Source organism: Schistocerca piceifrons, chromosome 9 (assembly GCF_021461385.2).
Source record: "Schistocerca piceifrons isolate TAMUIC-IGC-003096 chromosome 9, iqSchPice1.1, whole genome shotgun sequence".
Classification (NCBI taxonomy): Eukaryota; Metazoa; Arthropoda; class Insecta; order Orthoptera; family Acrididae; genus Schistocerca; species Schistocerca piceifrons.
Genome location: NC_060146.1, coordinates 155510558 through 155533746, shown reverse-complemented (window position 1 = coordinate 155533746; position 23189 = coordinate 155510558). Strand labels below are relative to the sequence as shown.

The following is a 23189-nucleotide window of genomic DNA, read 5'->3' as shown; positions in this document are numbered from 1 at the left end:
ACATTTGAAACGAGACTCGTCCGACCAGGTAACGTGTTTCCAGTCATCAACAGTCCAATGTCTGTGTTTCCGTGTCCAGGCGAGGCGTGAAGTTTGTGTCATGCAGTCGTCAAGGATTCACGAGTGGGCCGTCGACTCCGAAAGCCCATATCGATGATGTTTCGTTGAATGGTTCGCACGCTTGTTTATGGACCAGGATTGAAATCTGCATCGATTTGAGGAAGGGTTGGACTTCGGTCAACAATGGTTTTCTTCAGTTGCCGTTCGTCCCCTTTTTGCAGGATGTCTTCCCGGCCGTACCGATGTCGGAGATTTGATGTTTTACCCGATTCCTGATGTTCACGGTACACTCGTGAAACGATCTTACGTGAAAATCCCCACACTATTGCTACCTCGGAGATGCTGTCTCGCATCGCTTGTGCACCGGCTATAGCACTACGTTCTGTTTCACTTAAATCTTGATAACCTACCATTGTAGCAGCAGTAACCATTCTAACAAATGTGCCGGAGTCTTGTCTTATATGGGCGTTGCCGACGGCAGCGCCGTATTATGCCCGTATTATGCCTCCGTAGCGCAGCGGTAGCGTTACCGCTTATCACGCAAGGGGGCCCGGGTTCGATTCCCGGTAGGGACTGGTTGTGTGTCCTTCTTCATCATTGACACGCAAGTCGCCGAAGTGGCGTCAACCAAAAAGACTTGTGATACGGCGGCCGAAGCGCGAAGGGGATATCCCGGCGAATAAATGCCAGACGATCATTTCATTTTTCATATCTCTGTATTTGAATACGCATACCTATTACTTCAGTTGATTGATGAAAGGAGGAAGTACAAACATGTTCCGGGAAAACCAGGAATACAGAAGTACAAGTCGCTGAGGAATGAAATAAATAGGAAGTGCAGGGAAGCTAAGACGAAATGGCTGCAGGAAAAATGTGAAATCGAAAAAGATATGATTGTCGGAAGGACAGACTCAGCATACAGGAAAGTCAAAACAACCTTTGGTGACATTAAAAGCAACGGTGGTAACATTAAGAGTGCAACGGGAATTCCACTATTAAATGCAGAGGAGAGAGCAGATAGGTGGAAAGAAGACATTGAAAGCCTCTATGAGGGTGAAGATTTGTCTGATGTGATAGAAGAAGAAACAGGAGTCGATTTAGAAGACATAGGGGATCCAGTATTAGAATCGGAATTTAAAAGAGCTTTGGAGGACTTACGCTCAAATAAGGCACAAGGGATAGATAACTTTCCATCAGAATTTCTAAAATCGTTGGGGGAAGTGGCAACAAAACGACTATTCACGTTGGTGTGTAGAATATATGAGTCTGGCGATATACCATCTGACTTTCGGAAAAGCATCATCCACACAATTCCGAAGACGGCAAGAGCTGACAAGTGGGAGAATTATCGCACCATCAGCTTAACAGCTCACGCATCGAAGCTGCTTACAAGAATAATATACAGAAGAATGGAAAAGAAAATTGAGAATGCGCTAGGTGACGATCAGTTTGGCTTTAGGAAAAGTAAAGGGACGAGAGAGGCAATTCTGACGTTACGGCTAATAATGGAAGCAAGGCTAAAGAAAAATCAAGACACTTTCATAGGATTTGTCGACCTGGAAAAAGCGTTCGACAATATAAAATGGTGCAAGCTGTTCGAGATTCTGAAAAAAGTAGGGGTAAGCTATAGGGAGAGATGGGCCATATGCAATATGTACAACAACCAAGAGGGAATAAGAATAGTGGACGATCAAGAACGAAGTGCTCGCATTAAGAAGGGTGTAAGACAAGGCTGTAGCCTTTCGCCCCTACTCTTCAATCTGTACATCGAGGAAGCAATGATGGAAATAAAAGAAAGGTTCAGGAGTGGAATTAAAATACAAGGTGGAAGGATATCAATGATACGATTCGCTGATGACATTGCTATCCTGAGTGAAAGTGAAGAAGAATTAAATGATCTGCTGAACGGAATGAACAGTCTAATGAGTACACAGTATGGTTTGAGAGTAAATCGGAGAAAGACGAAGGTAATGAGTAGTAGTAGAAATGAGAACAGCGAGAAACTTAACATCAGGACTGATGGACACGAAGTCAATGAGGTTAAGGAATTTTGCTACCTTGGCAGTAAAATAACCAATGACGGACGGAGCAAGGAGGACATCAAAAGCAGACTCGCTATGGCAAAAAAAGGCATTTCTGGCCAAGAGAAGTTTACTAATATCAAATACCGGCCTTAATTTGAGGAAGAAATTTCTGAGGATGTACGTCTGGAGTACAGCATTGTATGGTAGTGAAACATGGACTGTGGGAAAACCGGAACAGAAGAGAATCGAAGCATTTGAGATGTGGTGCTATAGACGAATGTTGAAAGTTAGGTGGACTGATAAGGTAAGGAATGAGGAGGTACTACGCAGAATCGGAAAGGAATATGTGGAAAACAGTGATAAGGAGAATGGACAGGATGATAGGACATCTGCTAAGACATGAGGGAATGACTTCCATGGTACTAGAGGGAACTGTAGAGGGCAAAAACTGTAGAGGAAGACAGAGATTGGAATACGTCAAGCAAATAATTGATGACGTAGATTGCAAGTGCTACTCTGAGATGAAGAGGTTAGCACAGGAAAGAAATTCGTGGCGGGCCGCATCAAACCAGTCAGTAGACTGATGACCAAAAAAAAAAAAAAACCTATACCAGGTTCTTTGGAGCTTGAGTGTATAGCAAATATTTCTAAACTGACTATGCAGGTTGCAGAGTGTACATAATCATAGGGCTGTATCGTTGACTGCAATCTGTTGTAGAACTGTGGAACGTATTTTATACTCAGGAATTATGGCTTTTTGGAGAACAAAAATCTCCTTTTTAAAAATGGATTCCACTAATCGGCCACTCTGTTCCTCCATGACACCACATTGCGGTAGACAACGACGCTCAGGTTGATGCCGTGCACTACCGTTTAGTGGCAAAAATACGAGTCTGTCAAGTATCAGACCAGATTTTCAGCTGGATTCAGAACTTCCTTGTAGACAGTACTCAAGACATCGTTGTTAACGGAACAAAGTAGACAGATGTAACTGTAATTTGCTGAGTACCCCAAGGAAGTGTCGTAGGACCGTTATTGCTTACTGTGTATGTAATTGCTGCAGTAGCAAGCGTCGCAAGGACTTTAAGATTCTTCGCAGATGTTGCGGTTATCTATAACAAAAAAGCAACGCCAGAAGACAGAATCGATTTGCAGAATGACCTGCAGAGGTTTGATGGATGATGCTGGCTGCGGCTGTTGACCCTGTAAGGAAAGAAGCTTAACATATTGCGCATACATAGGAAAATATATCCATTACCGTATAGTTGACGACAAACCGCTGGAAATACTATCTGCAGTAAAATATCTAGGAGTAACTGTGCTGAGCGACCGTAAGTGCAATGACCACATAAAACAAATGGTGGGAATAACAGATGCCCGACACAGATTCATAGGAACAATGTTAAGAAAATGTAACTCAAACACGAAAGAAGTGGCTTATACGACCCTTGTTCCGCCGAACCTTTGAGTACTGTTCGTGTATCTGGGATTCTTACCAGGATCAGAGGATGCTGTTGTTTATCGAGTAGTAAAATCATCAGAAGATCAAAAAAATTAGAAAACGATTTAGGAAAGATATCTGTATGGAGAAAAATTGGCAATTGGCCTTAAATAACGAAAAGCATGGGGTCGTCCACATGAGTGCTGAAAGGAATCCGTTAAACTTCGGTCGCACGATAAATCAGTCAAATCTAAAAGCGGTAAATTCAGCTAAATATCTAGGATTTATAATTACGAACTTACATTGGAAGGACCACGTAGAAAATGTTGTGTGGGAGACTAACGATAGACTGCGTTTTATTGACAGGACACTCAGAAAGTGTTACAGATCTACTAAGGAGACAGCCTACACTAGTCTTGTCCGTCCTCTTTTAGAATACTACTGTGCGTATGGGACCCTTACCAGACTGACGGTTTGTGTCGAGGAATTTCAAAGAAGGACAGCACGTTTTGTATTATCGAGAAATAGGGGGAGAGTGGCGCTGATATGGTACAGGATTGCGGTGGACATCATTAAAACAAGGGGTATTTCATTGCAGCGGAATGTTCTCACGAAATTGTAATCACCAAATTTGTCCTTCAAATGCGAAAATGTTTTGTGCACGCCGTCCTAATTTGGGAGAAACGATCATCTTAATGAAATAAGGGAAATGAGAGCTCACACGGAAAGATGATGTTCGTTTCCTCCGCGCCCTGTACGAGATTGGAATAATGGAGAATTATTGTGCAGCTGGTTCGATGAACCCTCTGCCAGGCGCTTGAATGTGATTTGCAGAGTATCCATGTAGATACAGATGGGCCATATGGGACTGATAGAGGAGATAGAGAAGATTCAGCGAAGAGTGGCGAGTTTCGTCACGGTATCGTTTTTGTCTGCGCGAGAGCGTTACGAACAGGTTCAACAAACTCCACTATTAGACGTTGCCTGAGAGGCTTTGTGCATCAAGGAGAGGTCTGCTATTGAAATTTCAAGACAAAGTTTCCGGGAAAACTCGGACAGGCTGTTACTACAGTTGTGGCCTGGTGACGTGATACGGGTTCTTGGGAACATGACGTCCACGAATGGCTGCAAATGATCTCTAGGTGGTTGAATATAACCATTTTCAGTCAGTGATTGATTTAGTGCAACCAGAGGACCCAGTCCCTTCCATGTAAACACATCCCACACCATTAGGGAACCAGTTTCGACAGTGTCTTGTTGACAACTTGTGGTACGTTGAGTTTACATGCAAACCGGTGACAAGTGAAATAATAACAAGTACAGAGGACTTGCAAGATGCAACTAATTTATTACTGATCAACAGTTTAACCCAAAGGGCACAGTATTTACCAAAAATTTTCTACAAGTGTCTCTTATTCACAAGTCAGAAAAATACATTACACAAAACCTTTCTGATTGAATTATTTACGAACAAGAACTTCTTATAAGTTCTACACTAACTGTAAGCACTTCAATAATAAAAGGTAAATTCAGTTTCATTTAACAAAGGGCACTTGACTAATAAAAATGAAATAAGTTTCTTTTAAATAGGTCACCCGGGCAAGCGCAATAGAACAATTCACATAATTTCCAATTTCCGCTACCCATCAAGTATTTCTTTTCAACATGTACATAATTTCAACTCCCGCTGCACGTAAGGTATAATTCAGAACACTAGTCTCCTTCCTGTATGGTTTTAAAGGTAAATATATAAGCAGTATAGCAAACGGAAAAGACACCTTGGCGTCCCAATGCAGAGGAAACTTAACTTAATGCAAGATCCCCACTCACTGCAACCTGAAGAACTCAGTGGCCGCCGTATCTGTTGCCATTTTCCCCGCGGCCAAAAGAACCTCCGTTCCCTCTGGTACTGGTCGGCCATGGCGTCGTACTCCGGACATCGATTTAGACACGGACTAGGTGCCCGCTGCAGTGGTGCAACAGAAAAGCACAACCACACAGCCACAGCCAAAAGAAACAATGTTAACAACTCCAGAACATAGTAAGATAAAATTCTGCAAAGATAGATCACATCAAGACAAAGACAAATTAAAAATGGTTAAAAGTATTAACTGTAGATCTCAAATTTCAAAATATGTAAAATTGTCCCAGCACAAACAGACTAGTTTTAAAAGGGCAACGATAATACAGAGCATAATATTATTACACCAGTACGTCGCAGTTCCAATACAATATTGGCACTCATAAGAAAAGGTAGAAGCTAGTGATAACACGGGTAGGCTCGAGTGCAAAACTAGAAAGCTTGAATGTCTACTCCAATAGACAGCTGCGTGGTACATAGTTCAACTCCACCAGCCAAAATGAATAACATATTGCTCAGCGTCCTGTGTAGAAGGCCACGGCCCAGTCACGCCTCAAGAACTTGCAATAACAGGCCCGCTTCTGCACTCCGAGCCACATACACTGGTCAAATCCAGCTAACTCCACGCAAACACAGGTTTCACTCTCTGAGCAGCGACACGTAGCGGCCGTTCCGAAGCCGAAACCCAGTCTGCCCGCCAGCCAACCCGCACCACCACCGGCCAACGAGGCAAAGATAAGCGTCGCCAGAGGGAAACAATCGATCCGGGTGAAGTGAAGGGAGAAAGCGACTGGCGCCGGCGCCTCCCCACGTATCAACTTGGGTCCATGGCTTCGTGGGTTCTGCACCATTTTCGAACCCTCCCATCAGTTCTTACCAATTGAAATCTGGACTCATCTGACCAGACCACGGTTATCCTGTGGCCTACGTTCCAATCCAAGGCTTCGTGGGTTCTGCACCATTTTCGAACCCTCCCATCAGTTCTTACCAATTGAAATCTGGACTCATCTGACCAGACCACGGTTATCCTGTGGCCTACGTTCCAATCCATGGCTTCGTGGGTTCTGCACCATTTTCGAACCCTCCCATCAGTTCTTACCAATTGAAATCTGGACTCATCTGACCAGATCACGGTTATCCTGTGGCCTACGTTCCAATCCATGGCTTCGTGGGTTCTGCACCATTTTCGAACCCTCCCATCAGTTCTTACCAATTGAAATCTGGACTCATCTGACCAGACCACGGTTATCCTGTGGCCTACGTTCCAATCCATGGCTTCATGGGTTCTGCACCATTTTCGAACCCTCCCATCAGTTCTTACCAATTGAAATCTGGACTCATCTGACCAGACCACGGTTATCCTGTGGCCTACGTTCCAATCCATGGCTTCGTGGGTTCTGCACCATTTTCGAAGCCTCCCATCAGTTCTTACCAATTGAAATCTGGACTCATCCGACCAGACCACGGTTATCCTGTGGCCTATGTTCCAATCCATGGCTTCGTGGGTTCTGCACCATTTTCGAACCCTCCCACGTTCTTACCAATTGAAATCTGGACTCATCTGACCAGACCATGGTTATCATGTGGCCTACGTTCCAATCCATGGCTTCGTGGGTTCTGCACCATTTTCGAACCCTCCCATCAGTTCTTACCAATTGAAATCTGGACTCATCTGACCAGATCACGGTTATCCTGTGGCCTACGTTCCAATCCATGGCTTCGTGTGTTCTGCACCATTTTCGAACCCTCCCATCAGTTCTTACCAATTGAAATCTGGACTCATCTGACCAGACCACGGTTATCCTGTGGCCTACGTTCCAATCCATGGCTTCGTGGGTTCTGCACCATTTTCGAAGCCTCCCATCAGTTCTTACCAATTGAAATCTGGACTCATCTGGCCAGACCACGGTTATCCTGTGGCCTAAGTTCCAATCCATATGGTCGGGAGCCCACGAAGCCGCTGCAGGCGGTGCCGTGCTGTCAGCAAAGGCACTCAAGTCGGTCGTCTGCTGCCATAGCCTATTAACGCCAAATTTCGCCGCTCTGTCCTAACGGATACGTTCGTCGCACATCCCAAGTTGATTTCTGTTGTTATTTCATGCAGTGTTGCTTGTCTGTTAGCACTGATGACTGCGCAAACGCCGCTACTCTCTGTCGTCAAGTGAAGGCCATCTGTCACTGCGCTGTCCGTGATCAGAGGTAACGACTGAAATTTGGTATTCTAGAGAGCACTCTTGACACTGTCGGTCTCGGAATATAGAATTCCCTAGTTCCAACTACCATTCCACCTACGCAGTCTGTTATTTCCCGTCGTGCGGACACGATGACGTTGGTAACCATTTCACATGACTCACCTGAGTACAAATGACAGCTGCGTCAATGCACTGCAGTTTTATACTGTGTGTACGCGATACTAATCTGCATACGCGCATGTCACTATCCCCCTTCCTCTTATCAGCTCAGTGTACAACTGGCTTCAAATCTGACAGCTGTTACCGGTCAATGCAAGGCCATTTCAACCAATTTACGAACGAACATGGGGTGCGGAAACACATCCAATATACATTTGGATTCAGTTACCTCGAGAAAAGACCAACGGTTACAGCGGCACATACACTATGTGATCAAAAATATCCGGACGCCTGGCTGAAAATGACTTCCAAGTTCGTGGTGCCCTCCATCTGTAATGCTGGAATTCAATATGGTGATGGCCCACTCTTAGCCTAGATGACAGCTTCCACCCTCTCAGGCGTACATTCAGTCAGGTGCTGTAAGGTTTCTTGGGGAATGGCAGCCCATCCTTCATGGACTGCTGCACTGAGGAGATGTATAGGTGTCGGACGGTGAGGTCTGCCACGAAGTAGGAAAGTAGTAAAGGTGTTGTATAGGATTCAGGTCAGAACTCTGTGCAGGCCAGTCCAATACAGGGATGTTATTGTCGTGTAACCACTCCGCCACAGGCCGTGCATTATGAACAGGTGGTCGATCGTGTTGAAAAATTCTATCGCCATCCCCGAATTGTTCTTCCAAAGATTGAGTTCTCTTGGCAGAACACTTGGAAGCTGCGACAACTCTACTAAACAGACTGCCTACAGTACATTTTTCCGTTTTCTTTTGGATTACTGATGTGTGGTACGGCCTCTTTGCCACACAGGATCGGCGGAGAAAATTAAAAAAAAAAAATTCAAGGAAGGGTTGTTCATTTTGTATTATGATGAACTAGGGAGTGAACGACGGAGAGATTGTATGACATGTGTTACTTGAGCAGAAGTCGCAACTACTGAGACAAAAGTTTCTTTCGTTGTGGCGAGGTCTTATCACGAAATTTCAGTCACCAACTCAGTCCTTCGATTGCGGTAATACTTTTTTGACTGCCATCTATAAAGGGAGAAATGACCCTCGTTATTAAATGAGAGGAACTGCAAGTAGATTTATGTGTTCACATTTCCCATGTGCTGTTCCCGAGTTGAACGATCGAGAAATAACCTAAAAGTTGTTCTATGAACCGTCCATGAACTGCAGAGCAGTCTTACGGATGTAGAACAGCAATAAAAAGTTCTACTTAAAAGGATACTACAGTATTTCCATGCCTGCGGGATGGACTGAAACTTCATCTTCATATAGGCTCACACTGTCATTCGATATCTCCTACTATCGTGTCGATCTCCTTTTCCCGGCGTAGTTAGCATCTCGATGTGGCATGGATTCAATAAGTTATTGCATACGTTGAACCTCTTTTCCACCTATCAACATCTCTGGCGCCTTCTGTATCTTTGCCCGCATACGCAGTGATTCGCTCTTCGAGTTTAAAAGGGTGGAGCAAGCGCTGGAGCGTCAGTCATCTCGGCTCGCTCTGAAGATGGCTGGACAGTATTCAGCCGAAATATTAGAAGAAGCTGAATTTATGCGGCTGCAAGCCCGAAATTTTATGGAACAGTTCTTACGCTGCAACAAACTTGAAGCGGAACATCAGGTCATTGGAAGTCCACTGCAGAAATACTGAGCCATGCCGCCTCTATAGCTGTCCATAATTGTGGAAGTGTTGACGGTGCGAGATTTTGTGCTTGCATCGATCTCCCTATTATGTTCCATAAACGTTATGTCGGGTAATCTGGGTGGCCAAATCATTCACTTTAATTACCCAGAATGTTCTTCGAAGCAATCTCCAGCAATTGCGGCCTGCTGACGCAGTGCATTATCATCCATAAAAATTGCGTTCTTATTGGGGGGCATGATGTCCATGAATGGCTGCAAATGGCCTCAAACTAGCCGAACTGAACCATTTTCATTCATCACTTGAACCAGAGCATGCCACGTTAACACAGCCCACGCCATTATGGAACCACCACCAGCTTGCACAGTCCCTTGTTGGTAACTTGGGTCCATGGCTTCTCGGGGTCTGCGTCACACTCGAACCCCATCATCAGCTCTTACCAACTGAAATCGGGGGTTATCTAACCACGGCATGGTTTCCTAGTCGTCCAACCGAGTTGGTCACGAGCCCAGGAGTGGCGCTGCAGGCGGAGTCGTGATGTTAGCTAAGGCACTCACATGGGTCGTCTGTTGCCAGACCATTAACGCCAAAATTCGCCGCACTATCTTAATGGATACTTCATTGTACATCCCACATTGATTTCTGTGTGTATTTTATGCACTGTTGCTTATCTGTTACCACCAGAAACTGTACGAAACGCGACTGAATAACACGTTCTCGGTTCTCAAGCCGCGGCAATTCGAATAAAATCCTCGAGCTTTCGATGACCACCTCATCCAGCAGAAAGCCCATTCCCGCCTCCGCCTTCTGAAACTCCTGTCTGGCCGGACATGGGGATTGCATCCTTCTACCATCCTCCACACCTACAAATCCCTCATCCATCCTATCCTCTGTTATGCCAGCGTTGCCTGGATCTCCGCCCCCACCCGCTTTTACAAGGCTCTCCAAATCCTTGAACGCCATGCGCTCCGCCTTGCCTTCCTTCCCCCACACGGCTCCTGTATGAACTGATCCCCTTCCCCCACCTCCTCCAGTTCCTCCAACATCTCTGCATCCTCTGGTTTCCCCCTTCCTCTCCTCCCCCCACCCGTTGCCGCGCCTCTATCGCTGTATCCCTCCCTCTCTCCACCTCCACACCCTCCATCTCCTTCATCAGGGCAATTTCCAACACCTGCCCCACCCAGATGACGAACTTCACTGTGACATCTAACCTTCCTTCCAACTATAACCTGGCCTTGTCCCCCCCCCCCCCCCAGGCCACCCTTTTTTTCCTCTTCCCTCCTTCTCCCAGAGCGGATTTTCCTCCTTCCCCCCCCCCTCCCCTGAGACCCTGCACACCATACTTGCCTCTTTCCTTCCTCCCTACCTGGCAAGCCGGCCGCAGTGGCCGTGCGGTTCTAGCGCTGCAGTCCGGAACCGCGGGGCTGCTACGGTCGCAGGTTCGAATCCTGCCTCGGGCATGGATGTGTGCAATGTCCTTAGGTTAGTTAGGTTTAAGTAGTTCTAAGTTCTAGGGGACTGATGACCTGAGATGTTAAGTCCCATAGTGCTCAGAGCCATTTGAACCATTTGAACCTACGTGGCACTCTTCCACGCGCCCCCCGCTCATCTCCCCCATCTCCCCCCACCCCCCCCCCTTCTTCCAGTCTCCCTCACATTTTATGCTCCAATGTAGCAATTCTGGACGTGTGTGGTGTCACAGGGTCCTGCTGGAATTCCCCACGTCCGTCGGAATGCACTGTGGACATGAATGGATGCAGGTGATCAGGCAGGATGCATACCTACGTGCCACCTGTCAGAGTCGTGTCTAAACATATATAGACGTATCACTCCAGCTGCACACGCCCCGTACCATTATAGAGCCTCAACCAGTTTGAACAGTTGTTCCCGCACCCGTAAACGTCCATCCACTTGATACAATTTGAAACGAGTCTCGTCCGACCATGCAATATGTCTGTAGTTACCACCACTCGAATGTCGGTGCTGACGGGCCCAAGTGAGGCGTAAAGCTTAGTGTCGTGCAGTCATCAACGGTACAGTTGTGGACCTTCGGCTCCGAAACGCAATATCGAAGGTGTTTCGTTGAATGGTTCGCTCGCTGACACTTGTTGATGGTCCAGCACTGAAATCTACAGCAACTTCCGGAAATGCCGACACAGCGATGTCGGAGATTTGTTGTTTTACCGAATTCCTGATATTCACGGTGCACTCGTAAAATGGTCGTACGGAAAAATCCCCACTTCATCGCTGCTTCGGAGATGCTGTGTCCCAGCGCTCGTGCGCCGACTATAGCACCGCGCTAAAGCTCACTTCAATCTCGATAACCTGTCATTGTAGGCGCAGTAACCGATCTAACAACTGTGTCAGACGCTTATTGTCTTATACAGGCGTTGCCGACAGCAGCGCCATATTCTGACGTTTACACATCTCTGTATTTGAATACGCACGCCCATACCAGCTTCGTTGGTGCCTTAGTATAGCTGCACTACTGACAATTACAATTGCTACTCCAAGAAGAAATGCAGATGATAAACGTTTATTCATTGGACAAATATAGAACTGACATGTGATTACACTTTCACGCAATTTGGGTGCATAGATCCTGAGAAATCAGTACCCAGAACAACCACCTTTGGCCTTGATACACATTGGCATTGAGTCGAAGACAGCTTCGATGGCGTGTACAGTAGAGCTGCCCATGCAGCTTCGACACAATACCACAGTTCATCAAGAGTAGTGACTGGCGTATTGTGAAGAGCCAGTTGCTCGGCCACCATTGACCAGAGGTTTACAATTGGTTAGAGATCTGGAGATTATGCTGGCCAGGGCAGCAGTCGAACATTTTCTGTAAGCAGAAAGGCCCGTACAGGACCTGCAACATGCGGTCGTGCATGATCCTGGTGAAATGTACTGTTTCGCAGGGATCGAATGAAGGGTAGAGCCACGGGTCGAAACACATCTGAAATGTAACGTCCACTGTTCAAAGTGCCGTCAATGGGAACAAGAGGTGACCGAGGCGTATAACAAATGGCACTCCATACCATCACGCCGGGTGATAAGCCAGTATGGCGATGACGAATATCGCTTCGAATGTACGTTCACTGCGATGTCGCCAAACACGGATGCGGCTATCATGATGCTGTAAACAGAACCTGGATTCACCCGAAAAAATGACGTTTTGCCAGTCGTGCACCCAGGTTCGTCGTCGAGTACACCATCGCAGGCGCTCCCGTCTGTGACGCAGCATCAAGGGTAACCGCAACCATGGTCTCCGAGCTGATAGTCCGTGCTGCTGCAAACGTCGTCGAACTGTTCGTGCAGATGGTTGTTGTCTTGCAAACGTCCCCATCTGTTAACTCAGGGATCGAGATGTGGCTGCACGATCCGTTACAGCCATGCGGATAAGATGCCTGTCACCTCGACTGCTAGTGATACGAGACCGTTGGGATCCAGCACGGCGTTCCGTATTACCCTCCTGAACCCACCGATTCCATATTCTGCTAACAGTCATCGACCAACAGTCTCGACCTATTCAGGCAGCAATGTCGCGATACGATAAACCGCAATCCCGATAGGGTACAATCCGACCTTTATCAAAGTCGGAAACGTGATGGTACGCATTTCTCCTCCTTACACGAGGCATCACAGCAACGTTTCACCAGGTAACGCCGGCCAACTGCTGTTTGTGTATGAGAAATCGGTTGGAAACTTTCCTGATGTCAGCACGTTGTAGGTGTCGCCACCGGCGCCAACCTTGTGTGAATGCTCTGAAAAGCTAATCATTTGCATATCACAGCATCTTCTTCCTGTCGGTTAAATTTCGCGTCTGTAGCACGTCATCTTCGTGGTGTATCAGTTTTAATGGCCAGCAATGTATTTACATGAACCATGGACCTTGCCGTTGGTGGGGAGGCTTGCGTGGCTCAGCGATAGAGATGACCGTACCGTAGGTGCAACCACAACGGAGAGGTATCTGTTGAGAGGCCAGACAAACGTGTTGTTCCTGATGAGGGACAGCAGCCTTTTCAGTAGTTGCAGGGGCAACAGTCTGGATGATTGACTGATCTGGCCTTGTAACACTAACCAAAATGGCCTTGCTGTTCTGGTACTGCGAACAGCTGAAAGCAAGGGGAAACTACAGCCGTTATTTTTGCCCGAGGGCATGCAGCTTTACTGTATGATTAAATGATGATGGCGAACTCTTGGGTAAAATATTCCGGAGGTAAAATAGTCCCCCATTCGGATCTCCGGGCGTGGACTAAACAAGAGGACGTTCTTATCAGGAGAAAGAAAACTGGCGTTCTACGGATCGGAGCGTGGAATGTCAGATCCCTTAATTGGGCAGGTAGGTTAGAAAATTTAAAAAGGGAAATGGATATGTTAAAGTTACATATAGTGGGAATTAGTAAAGTTCGGTGGCAGGAGAAACAGGACATCTGGTCAGGTGAATACAGGTGTATAAATACAAAATCAAAAACGGGTAATGTAGGAGTGGGTTTAATAATGAATAAAAAAATAGGAGTATGGGTAACCTACTACAATCAGCATAGTGAACGCATTATTGTGGCCAAGATAGACACGAAGCCCACGCCTACTACAGTAGTAAAAGTTTATATGCCAACTAGCTCTGCATATGACGAAGAAATTAATGAAATGTATGATGAGATAAAAGAAATTATTCAGTTAGTGAAGGGAGACGAAAATTTAATAGTCATGGGTGACTGGAATTCGTCAGGAGGAAAAGGGAGAGTAGGAAACATAGTAGGTGAATATGGATTGGGACTAAGAAATGAAAGAGGAAGCCGCCTGGTAGAATTTTGCGCAGAGCATAACTTAATCATAGCTAACACTTGATTTAAGAATCATAAGAGAAGGTTGTATACATGGAAGAATCCTGGAGATACTAAAGGGTATCAGATAGATTATATAATGGTAAGACAGAGATTTAGGAACCAGGTTTTAAATTGTAACACATTTCCAGCGGCAGATGTGGTCTCCGACCACAATCTACTGGTTATGAACTGTAGATTAAAACTGAAGAAACTGCAAAAAGATGGGAATTTAAGGAGATGGGACCTGGATAAACTGAAAGAATCAGAGGTTATACAGAGTTTCAGGGAGAGCATAAGGGAACAATTGACAGGAATGGGGGAAAGAAATACAGTAGAAGAAGAATGGGTAGCTTTGAGAGACGAAGTAGTGAAGGTAGCAGAGGATCTAGTAGGTAAAAAGACGAGGGCTAGTAGAAATCCTTGGGTAACAGAAGCAATATTGAATTTCATTGATGAAAGGAGAAAATATAAAAATGCAGTAAATGAAGCAGGAAAAAAGGAATACAAACGTCTCAAAAATGAGATCGACAGGAAGTGCAAAACTGTTAAGCAGGGATGGCTGGAGGACAAATGTAAGGATGTAGAGGCTTATCTCACTAGGGGTAAGATAGATACTGCCTACAGGAAGATTAAAGAGACCTTTGGAGAAAAGAGAACCACTTGTATGAATATCAAGAGCTCAGATGGAAACCCAGTTCTAAGCAAAGAAGGGAAAGCAGAAAGGTGGAAGGAATATATAGAGGGTCTATACAAGGGCGATGTACATGAGGACAATATTATGGAAGCGAAAGAGGATGTAGATGAAGATGAAATAGGAGATATGATACTGCGTGAAGAGTTTGAGAGAGCACTGAAAGACCTGAGTCGAAACAAGGCCACCGGAATAGACAATATCCCATTATAACTACTGATAGCCTTAGGAGAGCCAGTTCTGACAAAACTCTACCGTCTGGTGAACAAGATGTATGAGACAGGCGAAATACCCTCAGACTTCAAGAAGAATATAATAATTCCAATCCCAAAAAATCAGGTGATGACAAATGTGAAAATTACCGAACTATCAGTTTAATAAGTCACAGCTGCAAAATACTAACGCGAATTCTTTACAGACGAATGGAAAAACTGATGGAAGCCGACCTCGGGGGAGATCAGTTTGGATTCCGTTGAAATGGTGGAACATGTGAGGAAATACTGACCCTACGATTTATCTTACAAGAAAGATTAAGGAAAGGCAAACCTACGTTGATTCGAATACTCTCTTTCAAATTCTGAAGGTGGTAGGGGTAAAATACCAGGAGCGGAAGGCTATTTACAATCTGTACAGAAGGCAGATGGCAGTTATAAGAGTCGAGGTGTACGAAAGGGAAGCAGTGGCTGGGAAGGGAGTGAGACAGGGTTGTAGCCTATCCCCGGTGTTATTCAATCTGTATATTGAGCAAGCAATAAAGGAAACAAAAGAAAAGTTCGGAGTAGGTATTAAAATCCATGGAGAAGAAATAAAAACTTTAAGGTTCGCCGATGACATTGTCAGAGACAGCAAAGGACTTGGAAGAGCAGTTGAACGGAATGGACAGTGTCTTGAAAGGAGAGCATAAGATGAACATCAACAAAAGCAAAACGAGGATAATGGAATGTAGTCGAATTAAGTCGGGTGATGCTGAGGGAATTAGGTTAGGAAATGAGACGCTTAAAGTAGTAAATGAGTTTTGCTATTTGGGGAGCAAAATAACTAATAATGGTAGAAGTAGAGAGGATATAAAATGTAGACTGGCAATGGCAAGGAAAGCGTTTCGGAAGAAGAAAAAATTGTTAACATCGAGTATAGATTTAAATGTCAGGAAGTCGTTTCTGAAAGTATTTGTATGGAGTGTAGCCATGTATGGAAGTGAAACGTGGACGATAAATAGTTTAGACAAGAAGAGAATAGAAGCTTTCGAAAAGTGGTGCTATAGAAGAATGCTGAAGATTGGATGGGTAGATCACGTAACTAATGAGGAGGTATTGAATAGAATTGGGGAGAAGAGGAGCTTGTGGCACAACTTGACTAGAAGAAGGGATCGGTTGGTAGGACATGTTCTGAGACATCGAGGGATCACCAATTTAGTATTGGAGGGCAGCGTGGAGGGTAAAAATCATAGAGGGAGACCAAGAGATGAATACACTAAGCAGATTAAGAAGGATGTAGGCTGCAGTGGGTACTCAGAGATGAAGAAGCTTGCGCAGGAAAGAGTAGCATGGAGAGCTGCATCAAACCAGTCTCAGGACTGAAGACCACAACAACAACAACGTAGGTCCCACACGTGAGACGCTTAGAAGGCTTAGCTACAGTACGGACGACGGCGCTGTAGTGGCGTGCATGCCGGAGACGCGCCGGCGGAAGCTCGCGAGGAAAATTTGCTGCTGCCAGGGCGTGGACCGGCCGGCCGCTGGTCTGGGCGACATCAGTGGCGCCGCTCCTCCCGTGAGGGGGACGCAGCCCCAGCATGCCCGCCTGTCAGTGAAAGTGGAGCAGCCGGCAGCGGCTATAAGAGCGAGCGGCCGGCCGCCGCCACGGTCACACCTCGCCAAGGTCCGCCGCCGCTGCTGCCGTCGCCGCCAAACCCGCCCCTGGCCGCCATGCACACCGTCTCGGTGAGTACCGCTGGCGACCGTGCAAGGACGTCTCTACTCACGAAAGGATGTACTTTCAGTGGTGCGTCGTTAATACGATACCCGAGTGTTCACCTCAGCATTGGAGTTACGAGGCTCGTTGAATACACCCCACAGCTTATTTTCCTCAGACCATATTATGTTCACTCTCGAGGACTGGACTTAGGTGACAGTTTCAGCTAATATTTCCTTAACATCTACAATTTTTCCGCATAGTCCACGTTGTATAGCCTGATACCAACGCTGTGTAAGAGCATGCATTCTCTGTTGGTAAAATCTCGTGTGTTCTCACAGACACAGTTCCCTTGCTTCAGTTGTGGTGTCCTCTGTAGTGGACTGACAAGGCAGCCAGTCCACAGTGACGGGTAGCCGAGAGAAAGGCATGCGTACACACACGCCGACTGGCGTGATTTCTGGAACAGGATAAGTAATGAATGGTAGCAAGAAAAGTACGTAGCTGCTTTATACTTAACTTTTATTTATCCTTGTTGTATACATCGTTCTTCTAGTTGAGACATTTCATACGATAACTATCAAACTATGTAAGGCTAATGGCGCCTTGCTAGGTTGTAGCCATGGACTTAGCTGAAGGCTATTCTAACTGTCTCTCGGCAAATGAGAGAAAGGCTTCGGCAGTGTAGTCGCTAGCAAAGTCGTCGTACAACTGGGGCGAGTCCTCGTCCATATCTCGAGACCTGCCTTGTGGTGGCGCTCGGTCTGCGATCACACAGTGGCGACACGCGGGTCCGACATGTACTAAATGGACCGCGGCCGATTTAAGCTACCACCTAGCAAGTGTGGTGTCTGGCGGTGACACCACATCCTCATCTTAAAAGAGTGTTCCACGTGCTCTTAAACATCCGTAGTTACCCCATATAGAAGGAAGTCTGAGGACAGCAGGTCTGGGTTATATTGTGTATCCTGCAATGATGACCAGCTGGGTTGTGGTACTTGTGTGTCACTGTGAACTGTCGTGCTGGAGCAAGATTTTGTTTGGATGCTTCTCTGACTGAACAGATCAGAAAAGGTTCTTATGTTTCTTCAGAGTCTTCACACATGCATCTCAATTAATGATTCATCCTTTTGGAAACACGAGAATGACACCATAATTATCCCAAAAGACTGTCGTCCTGCCTCGAACTTTCATTTTTTTGATGGTAGATGGTGCGACTCCAGTGGCCGCCTTTTTGTTTCTGGCTGAAACTGACGCACCCTTGTTTCGTCACCTGTATCGATCCTTAACAGAAACGCCTCTTCATTGGCCTCAAAGTACTTCAACAGTGGCAACAGTTGGGACTAAGTGGATTTTGGTTCAAATGGCTCTAAGTACTGAGGTCATCAGTCCCCTAGACTTAGAACTACTTAAACCTAACTAACCTAAGGACATCACACACATCCATGCCCGAGGCAGGATTCGAACCTGCGACCGTAGCAGCAGCACGGTTCCAGACTGAAGCGCCTAGAACCTCTCGGTCACAGTGGCGGCAAGTGGATTTTCTTTCAGTCTTGTGATATGTTGAGAGAATTAGTGGAGCCCATCTTGAGCATACCTCTGAATATCAGAGGGTGTCAGTCACTGCACACGCCCTTGCAGTGTTCACCAGTGGCTTGTGGATAGCTGCTGCCCTGGTGTGTACCAGCACTGGCAACCGCGCGATCGATCGTGTCGTCAGCAGAGGCTGTCGCAGGACGTCTCGAACGTGGCCGATTGTGGAATTCAGTTTCTGCCCTTCCTGACGCTCCAACTCTCTTTAACCGACAGCCCAACAGCACTACTACCAAAGGCACCACTGCCGTACAGCGTACTTGAGGTTTCTGGATGTTCACGGTGTTTTCTTTTTCCGCTATCAACAAAATTACAGCACGTTTCTAGTAATGAATGTCTTCCGTAGATCATTTTGATCATTCACTACGACTCTTCTCTCTGTCGGAATAGTTCGAAACTCCGCCGACGTTCTGAAGAAACGTCAGATACCACACTCCTTCAAGTATGTTTTCTTACATTTGCTTTTAGGTGTAAAAAATTGGAGATTTATCTACTAAACTACCCTCGTAGGTTAATCATGAAAAAATTTGGATAAGATTGTTTCTTTCAGAAAGAAACCTTCATATCCTGTCTATATATCTATAGCTGGATGTGCACTTTTCTGTAAGGTGTTTTGCGTATTGTCTATTTCTCTAGCTAAAAAAACTTAACTCCACCTGAACAGGCCATGATCGCCCAACGGTACCATCGTGTCATCTTCAGCCAATAGGCGTCATTGGATGCGGATATGTAGAGGCATGTGGTAAGCACACCGCTGTCCCAGCCGCATGACGGTTTTCGAGACCGAACTTTCTCTAGCTACTATGTCTAAAGTAATAATTTGAGTATACATATGAAGATTTGAAATTCCCCAACAGATTTATACTACGAAGCAAGACCGGTGCTTAAGCTCAGAATCCTGCCTTTAGTGGGTAATACTCTTACAAATGGTTCAAATGGCTCTGAGCACTATGGGACTTCTGAGGTCATCAGTTCCCTAGAACTTAGAACTACTTAAACCCAACTAATCTAAGGACATCACACACATCCATGCCCGAGGCAGGATTCGAACCTGCGACCGTAGCGATCGAGCGGTTCCAGACTGAAGTGCCTAGAACCGCTCGGCCACACCGGCCGGCAATACTTTTACAGTCCAGGCACGAGTGACGCCTTGTATTGCTCATGAAAGACGAGGTTGAACCTGGAACCCTAGTCAAATACGCAGTTTTAATCTGGTAGGAAGTTTCAGATCTTCAAATGTTTACGCACAGTATAGTTTTAGGCTTAGTGGGGTACAGGAACAGGCAGCAATCGGATGAATTTTTGTAAAAGAACTGCACAACTCACTTGCTATATGTTTGGTGATGGTACACCCAGATCGAAACCAGAAGTTGGTTTCCACTGTCGTCATCAACGGTGCTCTGCCTGCTGGGAAGTCCTTAGACGGTCAGAGCGGTTAATCCGTACCTCCTCAGGTTCAGATTGAGGTCCTTACATATTAATGAACTGCAGTTACTATTACTTCCATCAGCTGTGAATATTATTTATTGATCTCCAAGTCGTCAATCGATTATGTGAATTTTCCCGTTCTGCATTTCCCATGCATCCTTCCTTATAAACTGCTAGGGTGAGTGAAAAGTCAAGCCCCACAGGACACAGGCTGCACTGAGGACTCAATAGTTTTGGCCCATACTACAAAACAGTCCTTACGGATATGACAGGAACGATCATTCGGAGCAAAGAAGGTTCTACATTTCATGCGTCAAGAGTTACGAGCACTTCTTCATCTCTTCTGCTGCAATCTAATTACTTTTGAGAAGTAGTAAAATGAAAAAAAAAAAAACAAGAGAAAAGTCGAGGGAACATGGGCTCTAAAGTGCATACCACTAACAGGTATGAAAACTTGTTCCTCTTCGCTACTGTGCAATACATCTCGTTTACTGACCAAGTTGTTCTCATACCACTTGAGGTATGCATTGTAGGACCGATGTTTACCAGGAAATTTTTATTTTTTTGTTTTGGTCCCTAACTCCTCCCGAAATGTGGAAAGCAAAGAGCTCTAAGTAAAATAGGTTCTGTATCGAAGATGAATAAGCATTCGTGGCTCTTCAGGTACCATTTTAGACTCCACGTCCGATGAGCCAATACTAGTGAATTACCAATGTAGACTTTATTCTATGGGACATGATTTTTAAATTACCCTGTATAGTATTAATTATATATTACATAATTATGTGAAGTGAAATGTGGGCGATACGAAGTTTAGAAAACAAGAGAACAGAAGCTCTTGAAATGTGACGTTACGAAAGAATGCTTATGATTTCAAGGACAGAACGAGTAACTAATAGGGAGGTACTGAATTTAAGTGACACAGCTTGACTAAATGAAGGGTTCGCTTGATTGAACCCATGCCGAGACTTGAAGGAATCGTCAATCTGTTTACTGTGGGTGGGGGAAACAGTTTTAGAGGAAGATCAAGACAATTTGTTTCTGTCATCTGTATCATTTACTAAATGATTTCGTTATGCCTTCATCGGCACCACAACTCAAATAGTATTAAATATTTTCTATAAAAACTCCTTACTGTACAAATTTCTGCCATTCATATTAACTATTGAAATTATTTTTCTTTCCATCATCCTAAAAACAGTCTAAGTAACCTGCAGAGATCTTGGGAATACACTTCTCCCCAAGTATCTGCGTACTTCCTGTCGTAATTCCAATCAGCTATGTCAGTTGGACAACCGATTTGATTAGTACAACAAGCGCCCTTTTACACAAAAACTCCCAGATATTAAAAGAGTTTGACCTCATGCAGAGCACTTGGTATACTATTGCGTGTAAGGGAATTTTATTGAGAGATGGTCCCATGACTTTTGTCATTTGATATGAATTCCCGTGTTCTATACACTACGATTTCTTTCTAGTCCCTACATTTTACGTACGGGGACTGTATACTTTTTACCATCATCGTCGGTTCATTTATATCATTCAGCATGTTCTGGAGGCACCATCGTAATAGACAACCTCCAGGAAGGTGTTAAAAGTCCATGTTTAGACTAACAAAGTGGAGTATGTATCGTTAGTGTATCACTAGTTAACTCTAGATAATTTTTTACAAATTATCTGCGCTTAAACAAGCAATTTTTAGTGTATTAAAATTTAAAAGAAGGCCGTCATTTCGAAGAAGCAAAAGTTACTTCTTCCTCATTTACGAGGGTTTGAACTTAAATAGTGGCAACTATTTATTCACAACCGGTACAAAAGTGTCACATGTATGCAGCTGCTACTGTCCTTCAAAGTAGTCACCAGCGTTGTGTAGAACCCGTTGCCAGCGAAGTGGAAGGCGTAGTGTACCATTAGCAGAGCCTGTTCTTTGATGGTGCGAATGGAGCGGTCTCAAGTTATGGTGTTTCTCGTGTACGACTGTGACGCTGCTATCCTAACACATTACGTTCCTCCACGGCAGACCGTCAATGCACAGTATTAGTGTTCGTTTTTGGAGCATCATCTGCGACCAGTTTTGCGAAAGAAGTGGCGACACTTTCTGCACGACCCACCCATCATTTTACACGACAATACGCGGGCGCATACAGCGCAAGCTGTGGCTGCTCTGTTCGGTCGATGGGACTGGGAAGTACTGTACCATGCACCATGCTCCCCGGACTTAAGTCCTTGTGACTTTGATATGATTCCAAAGATGAATGAACTGCTTCGTGGCATTCGCTTCAGAACTGCTCCCGAGATTCGATAGGCAGTAGACCGCTCCATTCGCACCATCAACAGAACAGGCTCTGCTAACGGTATACTACGCCTTCCACATCGCTGGCGCCGGATTCTACACAACACTGGTGACTACTCCGAAGGACAGGAACAGGTGCAAACATGTAACTATTTTGTTTCGGTTGTGAATAAATAGTTGCCACTATTTAAGTTCCAACCCTCGTATATTAAATTACTTCTATTGACCTCCCATTGCACGGGTAACTGATGTTTTTTTACAGAGCAATAACTACCTATTCTCCGTGGCAACACAAGACTCTTAGTAACGGTCGTTATTTCTTATCATGTAACCACATGGACTGTTAACCCCCTGCATCTAGATAACCAGATGGCTGGGAGAGTGGTCTGCTGTTTCTTTCCCCCTTTTTTCAGATGCTATCCACTAGCTGTTGATCATGATAAAATAAGAGAAATCAGAGATCTCACAGAAAGATTGTGCTCGTTTATCCCGCTCACCGTTCGAGAGTGGACCGGCAGAGAAGTATCTTGAAGGTGGTTCGATGAACCCTCTGCCAGGCACTCAACTGTGAGTAGCAGAGTAGTCGTGTGATTATACACTCCTGGAAATTGAAATAAGAACACCGTGAATTCATTGTCGCAGGAAGGGGAAACTTTATTGACACATTCCTGGGGTCAGATACATCACATGATCACACTGACAGAACCACAGGCACATAGACACAGGCAACAGAGCATGCACAATGTCGGCACTAGTACAGTGTATATCCACCTTTCGCAGTAATGCAGGCTGCTATTCTCCAATGGAGACGATCGTAGAGATGCTGGATGTAGTCCTGTGGAACGGCTTGCCATGCCATTTCCACCTGGCACCTCAGTTGGACCAGCGTTCGTGCTGGACGTGCAGACCGCGTGAGACGACGCTTCATCCAGTCCCAAACATGCTCAATGGGGGACAGATCCGGAGATCTTGCTGGCCAGGGTAGTTGACTTACACCTTCTAGAGCACGTTGGGTGGCACGGGATACATGCGGACGTGCATTGTCCTGTTGGAACAGCAAG

The 23189-nt window shown here is 45.4% G+C and overlaps 1 protein-coding gene across 1 annotated transcript in view; it reads left to right on the top strand.

The window, feature by feature from the left end:
• Window positions 1-5444: 5444 nt before the first annotated feature.
• The window catches only part of LOC124716785 (mediator of RNA polymerase II transcription subunit 15-like), a 51267-nt gene continuing 33522 nt past the window's right edge, over window positions 5445-23189 (top strand). The window contains exons 1-2 of the mRNA XM_047243333.1: window positions 5445-5566; window positions 16561-16843. Coding sequence (XP_047099289.1) covers window positions 5445-5566; window positions 16561-16843 — 405 coding nt within the window. The remainder of the gene's footprint in view (window positions 5567-16560; window positions 16844-23189) is intronic.